Source organism: Rhinolophus sinicus, chromosome 4, assembly GCF_057876585.1.
Source record: "Rhinolophus sinicus isolate RSI-liver-muscle chromosome 4, RSI-T2T, whole genome shotgun sequence".
NCBI classification, from domain to species: domain Eukaryota; kingdom Metazoa; phylum Chordata; class Mammalia; order Chiroptera; family Rhinolophidae; genus Rhinolophus; species Rhinolophus sinicus.
The window spans coordinates 107,503,733-107,516,373 of NC_142504.1; the positions used below are offsets into that span (position 1 = coordinate 107,503,733).

At 44.6% G+C, this 12,641-nt stretch overlaps 1 protein-coding gene across 2 annotated transcripts in view; it reads right to left on the bottom strand.

The window, feature by feature from the left end:
• LOC109446175 (uncharacterized) overlaps window positions 1–12,641 on the bottom strand; it is a 797,309-nt gene that overhangs the window by 681,099 nt on the left and 103,569 nt on the right. Inside the window, exon 4 of one of the 2 annotated variants that reach the window (XM_088798027.1) lies at window positions 1,376–1,512. The exons of the other annotated variant lie outside the window; for it this stretch is intronic. Within the exon in view, the coding sequence (XP_088654153.1) occupies window positions 1,376–1,512 (137 nt within the window). The remainder of the gene's footprint in view (window positions 1–1,375; window positions 1,513–12,641) is intronic. 2 annotated transcript variants of the gene reach the window in all.

Sequence of the window (12,641 nt, forward strand, 5' to 3'; positions counted from 1 at the left end):
TGAACCTGGAAAACACTATGCTAAGTAAAAGAAGCCAAACAGAAAAGGCCACACATCACATGATTCCATTTAGGTCAAAAGACCAGAATAGACAAATCTGTACAGACAGAAAGTAGATTGGTGGCTGCCAGGGGCTGAGAGATGGGGCATAGGTGAGGAAAAACCTTTTTCATGGGCTGGGCCCACAAATCATTGACAAAAGATGGATTGACAAGAGAAAAAAAATTAATTACACACACACACACACATATATACATATATATATATATATACACATATACATACAGGTGTTTCACAAAGAAATCTGACTCTAGGAGGCAGCCAGATGATTGAGGCTTATATACCATCTTAGGAAAGGCGGTTCCGGCTTCTGGGAAGGGGACGTTATGGGAGGGGAGGGAAAGGAAGAAAATATACGGCAAATAAGGGATGTTTTGTTATGCTGATAAGTCTCTTAGATGATAAGCTTTATCTCTAAGAGAAGGTCTCTTGCTGGAAGCACCTTTAAATTATAAATTTACAAAAGGAGAAATGTATACTTTATTTTTAGGCAGAAGAAGATGGTAAAGAACTTTTTCTGCTGGTTCTCAATTATCTTTAGCTCAAAATAATCTTTATGCCAAAGGGTACTGACATTAGTTGACTTATTCTTCTGTTGATCCAATGGCCCCTTAATGCAGCTTCTCTCTTTAGCACAGACAGCGACGGCCTGCAGGAAGCAGTGGACAGCAGCAAAGCAAATGATTGAGACAACAAAGCCACAACTCAGAGTGAACCACAAAAGAATTGATATAGGCATGACTCCTGATATATTTGTCTGGGTGTATACATTGTATTAGGGTTGTAAACTTTAACCCACATATAAAGGGCAAGTTCTTTATTTCTTTCAAAAGTAATCTGGCATCCCTCCCGTGATTTTTATGATTTTAAAAAGTTTCACTAAAGGTCCAAACCGGTTTAAAACTAAATCCAATCTGATAATGCAAACAGTGCTTTAGGAAGTGTCCAGTAAGTCTGGGATAAAGATGCTTAGCTCTCAGGTAGCTGCAACTTGCCCCAGCTTCTCCCCCATAGACAATGCCCAGACATTTGCGGGAGGACTTGGATGACTTCTGGCTCTGCTAATATTCTCCAGTGAATTCTGCAACTAGTGTAAATTCCAATCTGGTCTTTCCTGGTGTGGGCACTGCTCTGATAGTATATTCTGGCTCCCCCCCACACACACATACACACACCCAAACTCACTAAACCCTCACGCATTGCTATAGACCCTGAGCATCTGGCACTTCCTTCAGATAGCTGCTATTCTGTGGATCCTCTGTGCTTACACACCTCCACCAATTCCAGCCTCAGCTTGAATGTCCCTTTACCCTACCAGGCGTGGAGAAGGCCCATGGCTCTCAGCTGAACGTCGTGCCACGTGGCATGCCAGGTATCCAGGGCGAGTTCATCCCCGGGCCTTCCTCTCTGCTGTAATGGGCACAGCTGCGTCCTTGGTTCAGCTGGGCAGGTCTGAGAAATGATCCAAAGAGATTTTCAGGATCCTAATGAGCGTATTGGTTTGACAGCACCCTTCCTCTGCCCTTGGCTTTTCTCTCTCCTTACTCGAGCTAAAGCCAAATGATTCAAGAATCTAGGCATACAAGCATACTCTTGGGTGCCTACCTCCCTCTTCATGCCTCTTCACAATTCCCTGGGGCTGAACGAATCAGGCTTTCCCCCTTCCAGCATCTGGCAATAAATCTTGCTTTCATATCGTGTCTACCCTCCCCACCAGGAGAACTATATGGGCTGGGTTGTCCAGGATTGGCCTTACCATGTTGAAAGGGAGAGGGGAGTGGAAAGTGGGACAAATTGGAAAAATCTCTTAATTCTCCTTTAAGTCAGAGGCCCAATGCTATCTCCTCTCTCCCTGAACTCACACTGTAATATGCTGAATATTGCAGGCCCGTACACTTCCCTCCCTTGTCCCAAGGCAAATGACAGCCTAGGGCGCAGCAGGCCAAAGCCTGGTACTCAGAAAGACAAAAGGGAAATGCACATGAATATTTTTCCAAACTTTTCCCTTTGCCATATATGTCCACTCTGTTTGATGAGGGAATTTAGTAGTTAAGAATATTAAGGAATCCTGGAATCGTTTTGAGTACTCAAATACTCAAAAAAATGATACCATATGTATCATTTTTCTAGTTTAAAATGCGCATTTTATTGTGCTAACAGCAGATATTCTTGCGCTCTGATGAAATACAGATGTGTATAGAGGGGAGGCATGGAATGTCAGGCTCCATAAAAGCGCTCTGGAACCAGCCTGGATTCAAGTCCTGGCTCTGCCACGTACTTTGGGCGAGTTGCCTACCTTGTGCCTTTTGTTTTCTCGTTTGTAAAACAGGGGTAATAATTTATAAGGTGTTTGTGTTAAATACATAAAATAATAAAGTGCTTAGAATGGTTCCTAGCATACAGTAAAATGTAATAATTATTGTTGCACGGGTGTATATAATTATTATACGCATGTAATTATGATACGACTCTAAGTCCCAGATATATCCCAATAAATATGGGCCAGGTAACGCTCAGCACTGAAAGTTCAATGTGTAGAAAACAGACACAGTCCTGCTCTGTGTGTGTATCAGAGCTGAGACAAAGAACTGCACGCGCTCATTGTATCTAGACAAGATCGAGGTGTTCTCTCTTAGGGAATTCCTCCGTTAGCCAGAGTGGTATGGCTTCTCAGATGCCAGTCAGGCCACGTCTTCTGAAATGTCGTCCCACTTGGCATGTGTGTCCTTTCCCAACATGTTTAATCAACGGCCTTTCAGCTCCATGCAAAGCTTCCCAAGGTCTTTAGTTCTTCCCAAGTGTGTGACCAGCCTGGCACTGAGTTGTTCCATCTATGAAACACAAGGGGGCAGTAGTAGCACTTGGGCTTTAAGGTGATGGGGCTCAAAATTGATCCCTAAAAAGAAAAGAAAAGTGATGGAAGGCAAGGAAAGGAAAGGGAGGAGAGGGGAGGAGAGGGAATGGGAGGGAGAGGGGAAGGAAAGGAGCGGGGAAGGAAAGATGCAGGGAGGGAAAGAAGCAGGGGAGGAGAGAAGAAGGGAGGAGGAAGGAAGAAAAGAAGTGCAGAGCTCATGACACATTTTAAAGTTTTGGCCCAGGTCCTTGCTCCTTTCTCATCATCAGGCAAAGCATGGGATTAATGGGAGAAGAAGGTCTGATGTGGAGGGAGGAGTGAAGGGCCATTGATGCTGGAGCCCCACCTGAGAGGGCTGGCTGAGCAGCCCTGGGAAGGCTCTCCACCCTCAGGCCCCTTAGAGCCCTGCTCCTTCATCACCTTGTTCTTCCTTTCCACTGGTCCCAGGATGTAGCCCACATTCCTTTCTTGCATAAAGCTGCCATCTGTCACTCTAGCCTTAGAGGTTTCCTCTATCTGAGCAGCTGCAGAGTGTGGGCGGGTGTCCCAGCTACCACACCCTGCCCAGCCCGGAGCAAACTACAGTCCATTTTCTTTATAAGAGATTTACTACCAGGAAACAGATAAGAGGTAACAAAAATAAGCAGAGCAGGGAATTACAAACATAAAGGCAATCTTTTACAACCCCTGTAGCGAACCTCTAGTTATTTTCTTTTTAAAACTAGATTAGTTGCCTGCTTTGCTTTTTCCAAGAGAGTTAAGGTGACCAAATGTCCAGGTTTGCCCAGGACCGAGGCGAGTCTTGAGACAGGAGATCTTCAGTGCTAAAACTGGGAGAGTCCGGGACAAACCTAGGAGAGCTGGTCACCCTGCAAGGACCTCAAACATGCCCTTTCCTCGTCTTCAGACAAAATTTCCTGACTTAAACTTGTGGGAAGAACCCTGGTCAGGGCTGAACAAAGAGTGGGAGTTCCAACTCCTCCAGGTGCCTATTGTCTCAAGACCATTACTAAGGAATCATTCTGTAGGTGATTCTGTCTCCTAGGACTCCACACTGCATGAGTGCTTTCTCCTGTTCAGCTTCCTCAGCTAGATGGGAAGGAGTGCTAGGGCCAGATTCTTCTGGGGTGCTCACCTGGCCATTTTTAAGAGAGTGGTCACTTTCTCAAACCCAGGAAACCCTCCCATGTCCAAACCTGCCAAGAGCATTTTGCAAACTGCTATTTCCTGGAAGACCATCTTATAGAGCATCTCAAAGTTACATCAATTTTTTTTTTTTTTTCTCCAGGACTTCCAACATGGTAATATGCTAATGAACACCATGCATTTCCTAGAGGGACACAAATGATGCAATGCATCCCCCTCCCAAACAAAACCATAGACTTTCCTCCCTTTTCTTCAGGGAGTTACTATAACAGCCTCTGGGACCTGTGTTCAGAAGAGCATATGACCCCAGAGCATTTGTTTGATCCCACCTAAGCAGTTTTGGGCCCTCTCCTAGTGATACCCAGCACTATTGAAGGGGTTCAGAATGAGCCTCCCTAAAATGTGTCACTTTAGCATGTGGATAATTTTGAGTTGAAGACAATCAAGAAAGACTCAAGAAAAACTTTATCTCTCCCTTGGCTGCCTACAAGAATTTAGATGGGTAACTTGGTCTAGAAAAAGATCTATTACCAGAGATAAGATAACTTTATCTGAATGACCTATCTATACAAACATCTAATTATTAAACATTGGCTTTTCTTATCACTCTGTGAATTACCCTTCTCCTCTTTGAGGCCCTGGGGCCTTATCCCATTCCTTATCTCAGGATGGCATATAAGCCTCAACTGCTGGACTTATCCTAGGGTCTCATTATCTTTGTGGGGTCTCTGTATGCATGTAATTTATTTTTCTCATGTTAATCTGTGTTGTGTTAACTTAATTATTAGACAAGCCAAAGAACCTAGAAAGGTAGAAGGGAAATTTTTTTTCTCCCCCACACAGTTTTCATGGAGAAATCATTCATAATACTGAGGGAGTTTCACTGAGGTGAACACACTACTGCCTAGCTATGCCAAGTGTGCAGGATGTTTGTGTGCGTGCGTGCACACTTCTGGCAGTCTGCCCTACTTGGTTCTTTGCATCTCAACCCAGGTTGCACAGCCATTCTGCTGGCTTGTGGAATGCTGTTTAAAGTCTCTCTAAAGGCTGCTGTGTCTGCAGGACTTCTTACACTTCCTGAAAATTGTTGGGTCTTGGGCTGGCCCGGTGGTTCAGGTGGTTGGAGTGCCGTGCTCCTAATGCCAAGGTCACTGGTTTGATTCTGATATGGGCCAGTAAGTTATGCCCTCTATAGCTAAGATTGTGAACGACAGCTCTCCCTGGAGCTGGGCTGCTGTGAACAGCTGGAGTTTGGTGTGAGCTGCCGTGGGCTGCTGAGAGCTGCTGTGGGCTACCGTGTGCTGCCGTGGGCTGCTGTGAGCGGCTGACTGACCAACGACAGGTGACCGACTGCCTCAGCCGGAGGGAGCGCAAGGCTCATAATACCAGCATGGGCCAGGGAACTGTGTCCTACACGACTAGACTGAGAAACAACGGCTTGCACCAGAGTGTGTGTGTGTGTGGGGGGGGGGGGGGGTGGAAGAAGGGGGAAAAAAATTGTGTGTCTCAATTGGTGAATATCCCAGCCAATACAGTTCTTAGGTCATCCCCTCATGTACCAGCATATGTAGGATTCATGTCAGGTCACTGTAAACAAATGGTAAGTTTTGTTATATTCTTGCTTAAATGTGCTATTATATATGAATCTTTTATGTTTTCCGGTAGCATTGATGACTGTTAAATTGATGTTAGTTAAAACCAACACATATGTAATAGGTTTATTTCCCCCAAATGATACATTTTTTTTCACTTTTTTCCTGCTTTTTGTTTTGTTTTGTTTGTTTTCTTGCCATTTAGGAAATGGCAAAAAAACCCAACAAGTGCTGATGTATTTACTGAAGTAAATTGGGAAATGGAGTTTGAGTTTCTTAATTTATTTCTTTTCCCCTCATGCTAATGTTGCTTGTTTGTTATTTAGAATCTGAGTGCTGATGAAGAAAGAAAAAGGGGTGCCCTCCCAAGGGGCATTTGTCACCTGGAAATTTCCATGAGAAACTGTGCCTCTAATCTCTGAATCAGTGAAAGGCACAGCACGTGGCCTTTCACTGAGGTGACTGGAGCCTAGGGGCTTTGCAGGTTCAAACTGGTAAACTCTACAGGCCACACTGCTGAGCCCCCTGCACAGGGGAGAGGCTCCTCCATGAGGGTTCCACGTGCAATAGTCACCCGCCACCAACAATCCAAGTTGTTTAATTAAAGGACTGCCCGCTCCTTATTTCCTAAGTAAAACAGTATGGTAAGAGTACCCGCTGTAATATAAATGATGGAGAACAGACTTCTCTCACACATCCTGACGAGGGAAATTGCTCTTAGAAGAGTTGTCAGCCGAACCAGTACAGCCCTTCGGCTGAGTCTCACACGCATGTGCTGTTAAAGCAGATTTCTGGCAAGTGGCATTAGTCGTATTTGCTTAAAAGAAGCCAAGTATTTAAATTGAGTGAAAACAAACAGGCCTTTCACTCTGCTCTTCCCAGCCTGCAACCTTCGGCTCAACCTTCTCTGAGTTTTGTTTGGAGTTTTAAAAGTTGACAACTCCCTTTGATAAATTCCCTCTTTCTGTACCAACTGGTCTCAGCTGGCATTGGACATGCTGAAATGCCAAAGAGAAGGTAGAAGCTGTCTAAGTGGCAGCTTCCTGAGAAAAATTAACCTCCCTTGGTTTCTTGCCTGGGTTTTAGACCAATTGACGTCACCTTTTAAAGGACAACCTGTCCACTCTTTCCACCTGCAAATGAGGGTGGTTCCCATCAGCAGCTCACGTTACTAACTGGGCAGCAGTTCTCAGGGGCCTGGGTGTCTGGCTGGCCTGGGGACAGTTGATCAAGTGGAGGATGAATTTCAGAGAAGGTGACCATGGAAAAGATGAACTCCTGTGCTTTCCTGAAGAGGAAGCTGAGGCCCAAGGCCTTAGAGCTGGCTGATGGTGGGAAGGCGAGAAAAGCTACAAGGCTGCTTCATTCCTGTCATCTCTTCCTTTGGCCACCAGACTTATCCACCTCCACATCCCCCCAGCGTGGATTTCTTTGTTGGGGGCAAAGGGAGTGGGCAGCGGGGAGGAATCCTAAGGGGAAAGGAAGACAAACTAGTCTTCCAAATGGCAGCAGGCATTGTAGGGGGGGACAGGGCAGGACCAGAAACGAGTCGCGGCTTAAAAATGGGTTTTCTCTGCCTTCCCTTTCATTTTTACTGTCTTGGACTTATGTGTAAAGGTTTCAGTTAGTTATGTTCCTCATTTCATGGCACATTATCATCTTTGTCCTCTCAGTGACACACCGTTGCTTTATTCTCTTTATCTCCAAATGTCATTCATTTCCCTGCATAGTCATTCTAATCTGTTTACTGTGTATCTTTTTGTTTGTACATGTTCTAGCAAAATGGTATTATTGTGTGATATGTATGGGTATGTGGATGCACAGATAGATGGTGGATGGATGGATGGATGGTGGATGGATGGATGGTGGATGGATGGATGGATGGATGGATGGATGGATGGTGGATGGATGGATGGATGGATGGTGGATGGATGGATGGTGGATGGATGGTGGATGGATGGATGGATGGATGGATGGATGGATGGATGGTGGATGGATGGATAGATGGTGGATGGATGGATGGTGGATGGATGGTGGATGGATGGATGGATGGATGGATGGATGAATGGTGGATGGATGGATGGATGGATGGTGGATGGATGGATGGTGGATGGATGGATGGATGGATGGATGGATGGATGGATGGTGGATGGATGGATGGATGGATGGATGGTGGATGGATGGATGGTGGATGGATGGTGGATGGATGGATGGATGGATGGATGGATGGATGGATGGTGGATGGATGGATAGATGGTGGATGGATGGATGGTGGATGGATGGATGGATGGATGGATGGATGGATGGATGGTGGATGGATGGATAGATGGTGGATGGATGGATGGTGGATGGATGGTGGATGGATGGATGGATGGATGGATGGATGGATGGATGGATGGATGAATGGTGGATGGATGGATGGATGGATGGTGGATGGATGGATGGTGGATGGATGGATGGATGGATGGATGGATGGATGGTGGATGGATGGATGGATGGATGGATGGTGGATGGATGGATGGTGGATGGATGGTGGATGGATGGATGGATGGATGGATGGATGGATGGATGGATGGTGGATGGATGGATGGATGGATGGTGGATGGATGGATGGTGGATGGATGGTGGATGGATGGATGGATGGATGGATGGATGGATGGATGGTGGATGGATGGATAGATGGTGGATGGATGGATGGTGGATGGATGGTGGATGGATGGATGGATGGATGGATGGATGGATGGATGGATGGATGAATGGTGGATGGATGGATGGTGGATGGATGGATGGTGGATGGATGGATGGATGGATGGATGGATGGATGGATGGTGGATGGATGGATGGATGGATGGATGGTGGATGGATGGATGGTGGATGGATGGTGGATGGATGGATGGATGGATGGATGGATGGATGGATGGTGGATGGATGGATAGATGGTGGATGGATGGATGGTGGATGGATGGTGGATGGATGGATGGATGGATGGATGGATGGATGAATGGTGGATGGATGGATGGATGGATGGTGGATGGATGGATGGTGGATGGATGGATGGATGGATGGATGGATGGATGGATGGTGGATGGATGGATGGATGGATGGATGGTGGATGGATGGATGGTGGATGGATGGTGGATGGATGGATGGATGGATGGATGGATGGATGGATGGATGGATGGTGGATGGATGGATGCAGCAGGCCATGTTAGGTCTTCTGAAACTCTATTCTCTCATTGGGTTCCTTTGAACCCTTTAGAATATCCAAGGAAGAAAGCCATGAAATATTCAAAAGGTCTTTGCTTTAAAAAGGCACTTTTGTTGCCAAAGCTGGACGACATTGAGGGGAAAGTTTAGGCAGGCTGGCAGAAGGCAGCTTCTGCAAGGGGCAGGGCTGGAGCAGCAGAAGCAGGTACTGAGGAGTCTGATTCTGTCCAGGATATGGTTTCTAAAATGAGCCAGTTCCATCCATCATTCATTTTTACTTCCCTAAACTGTGCCATCTCATTGCATCTCACCGTACCTTCCCTGAGAGTCCCTGAACACACAGCACCTGGCTTTCCAGGCCACACGTTTGAGCACACTCATTACACAAACCCTACACTAGATGTGCTGTGGGGATGTGACAGACATAGAAGCCCTCATGAAAGAAGCTCCATATCTACTTCACACCAAGAAAATAAAGAAGACTCCATCTATATACCCTTTGCAAATTAAGATTTTAAAATAATGTGTTTTTTTAAGTTCTCTCTCTTGAAAAAGATTAAATGACGTGAATGAGAATACTTCAGACCTACTGCAAGTCTGGAGAACTCAATCTAATGTACATGTTTTGGTAAATAAACCTCTTTTTATTTTATTTATTTATTTTTTTGTTTGTTTGTTTTGTTTTTTTAAAGATTTTATTGGGGAAGGGGAACAGGACTTTATTGGGGAACAGTGTGTACTCCCAGGCCTGTTTTTTCCAAGTCAAGTTGTTGTCCTTTCAGTCTTAGTTGTGGAGGGCTCAGCTCAGCTCCAGGTCCAGTTGCCGTTTTCTAGTTGCAGGGGGCACAGCCTACCATCCCTTGCAGGAGTCGACCCAGCAACCTTTCAAAGTGCCGTGTTCAATTTTAGTTGCAGGGGGCACTGCCCACCATCCCTTGTGGGAGTTGAGGGATTGAACTGGCAACCTTGTGGTTGAGAGCCCACTGGCCCATGTGGGAATCGAACCGGCAGCCTTCGGAGTTAGGAGAATGGAGCTCTAACCACCTGAGCCACCGGGCCGGCCCCCAATAAACCTCTTTTTAGAGGCTGTCTTTCAACAGTTTAACAAGTATGGATTGCCCATTAATTCAAGTCACTTGGTGGCTGTATTTTTTAAATAAAATATTACTACTGAACCAAACTAAACCATCCCTATATACATGAAATTTAAGGTTCTGTATTAGGCTTGATAATCTTGGGGTGGGGAGGAAGACTTCACAAACAAGACCTGAAATTCAGAAGCTATAAAGGAAAATGTGTAGAATATATAATGATGTTTAAAAAGCGTCTGCCTGGCAACAACAAATACAAGGCAAACAAAATCAAATTAAAATACAAAAGATAGACTGGGAAAAGATATTGTATCATGTATAGGACATTAGGTCAGTGGCCTTACTATTCAAAGGCTTTGTAAAAACCTAAGAAATACCCAAATAGTTAAAAAACAAAAAAACAAACAAAAAACAGGGGAAAAAAAGTTTGGGGGTTAGGTACAGAGAATTCATAGAAGAAATATAAATGTCAAAATAATATGTGGAAAAATAGTCAACCTATTAAAGAAATAAACATCTAAAATATAATGTTTTTCTTCTCACACTGATTTAAAAAAAGAGTTTAAGTGTGTGGGGGAAAACTGGACTTTTTATAGACTGTTAATAGGCATATAAATTGGTACAGAAGTTTTTTGGGAGGCATTTTTGCAATGTCTTTTAGACTTTAACATATGTACCTAGTAACCTAATAAGCCCACATCTGGAAACTTGTGCTAGTGTAATGCTTGTATACATAAGCACACACACATACACGTACAAGGAGGGTCATCAAATCCATTATGGCATGTCCATTCAACCAATATTCAGTGCCCCATAAGAAGAATGGAGTGTCATCGTAAATACTGACTTGAAGAACGCCTGCGATATATTGTTAAATGAAATAATCAAATTGTGGAATAAGATATACATGGTAATAATTTCAATAATGTAAAAAAAAATTATGAAGATAGATAGGTGAAGGGGTTTAGAACGAGCCTCTCCAAAACGTGCCACTTTTGCATGCAGATTATTGTGACCTGAGGGCAATCAAGACTCAGCAGAATCAAGAAAAACCTTTATCCCTCTCTTAAGCACCCAGACAATTTAGCGAGGGGGCCTGGCCCAGAAAGAGAAACAACTTCTTACCCAAAAGACCTGTCTGTATGGCAGATTATAACGGAGCTGAATTTCTTGTAAGAACTGGAAGGATATGTGGTTAGGAGGAAGTTTTTCTCTAACGAGAGCAATATCTGCGGGGCTTGGCAATAGATTTCCTCTCACTGATGTTTCAGCACTGAGGCGCCCCCCATACACACCCAGCCCTACATGCTCAGAGGGCGCCACCGTCCTCCCAAGTTAGCTCGATGGTCTTCACAGTACACTGCCATGCATTCTTTGCTGAGGACCTAAGACCCTGTACAAGGACACAGGTCCCCAGGAGTTACCTTAACAAGTATGAAGTGCCACTTCCACTTTAGCGAGAGCTCTCTGTGGTGGTGTGGAGCCAGCCTGTCCCTGTACTTGGGAAATATTTCCAGGTTGTAAGGATGTAAAGCATAGATAAGATTTTTCTCCCATTAGTTCAATGACAGAGAAAGCCCTTTGTGCCAGACAGAGTCAATAAAACCAAAAACAAATAACCAAAGTCAAAATATTGAGTCTTCAGTTCTATACCCTCCCTCTTTTATATGAATCCCACCAAGTTCCTTAATCTGACCACTGCTCCAACATGCGACAGCCCAAACCACGTTGCCATGACAATCCCCTATGCTCCTTTATCTCACCACCTTGATTTCTTACTCGTCTTCCTGCTGGACCTCAGGCCACCTTTCACTCCCTCCTGACACTCCGGAGGTGTGGGGATCCCTGCCTTACCCAGCCAGTTTCTCCTCCATATTTCCAATCAATCCAGCCTGCACCTCTGTTCAGGGAGCAGCACTGACAGCTTCCATGTTCTATTTCTGACCCTATCGGAAGGAAGCAGGGACAGGGCTTTGGGGACAGTGCTTATAAAGTGTGCAGTAGTGCACACAAGTGTCCTGGGCTTTCACATTCACTCCCCACTCACTCACTGACTCACCCAGAGCAATTTCCAGTCCTGCAAGCTCCATTCACGGTGGTGCTGTATACAGGTGTATCATTTTAAAAATATTTTATATCATATTTTTACTATTCCTTTTCCATGTTTAGATACACAAATACCATTGTGTTACAATCACCCATTCAGTATAGTACAGTGACATGCTGTACAGCCTTGTAACCTGAGAGCAATAGGCTATACCACATAGCCCAGGCATATAGTAGGCCGTAGCATCTAGGCTTATATAAGCACGCTCTATGATGTTTGCACAATGACGAAATCACTGAACAACACGTTTCTCAGAACATATCCTGTGACTTACCCTCCTCCCCTTTGACGCTCCAGGCCTCTATTCCATTCTTTAGCTCAAAATAGCAGATAAACCTTAACTGCCCAAATTGTCCTGGGGTCTCACTGTCTTTATGCAGCCCCCATATATGCACAATTAAACTGTTTTTTTCTCCTGTTAATCTGTCTTATGTTAATTTGATTATTAGCCCCGCCAGAAAACCTAGAACAGCAGAGAAAAAGTTTTCTCTTCCTAATAATGGCAAATAGACAAATAGGTGATAGACTTACCATACATGAAGTTAGTCAAAAGGAAGGATACATATCAAGAGATTAAGTGGTAG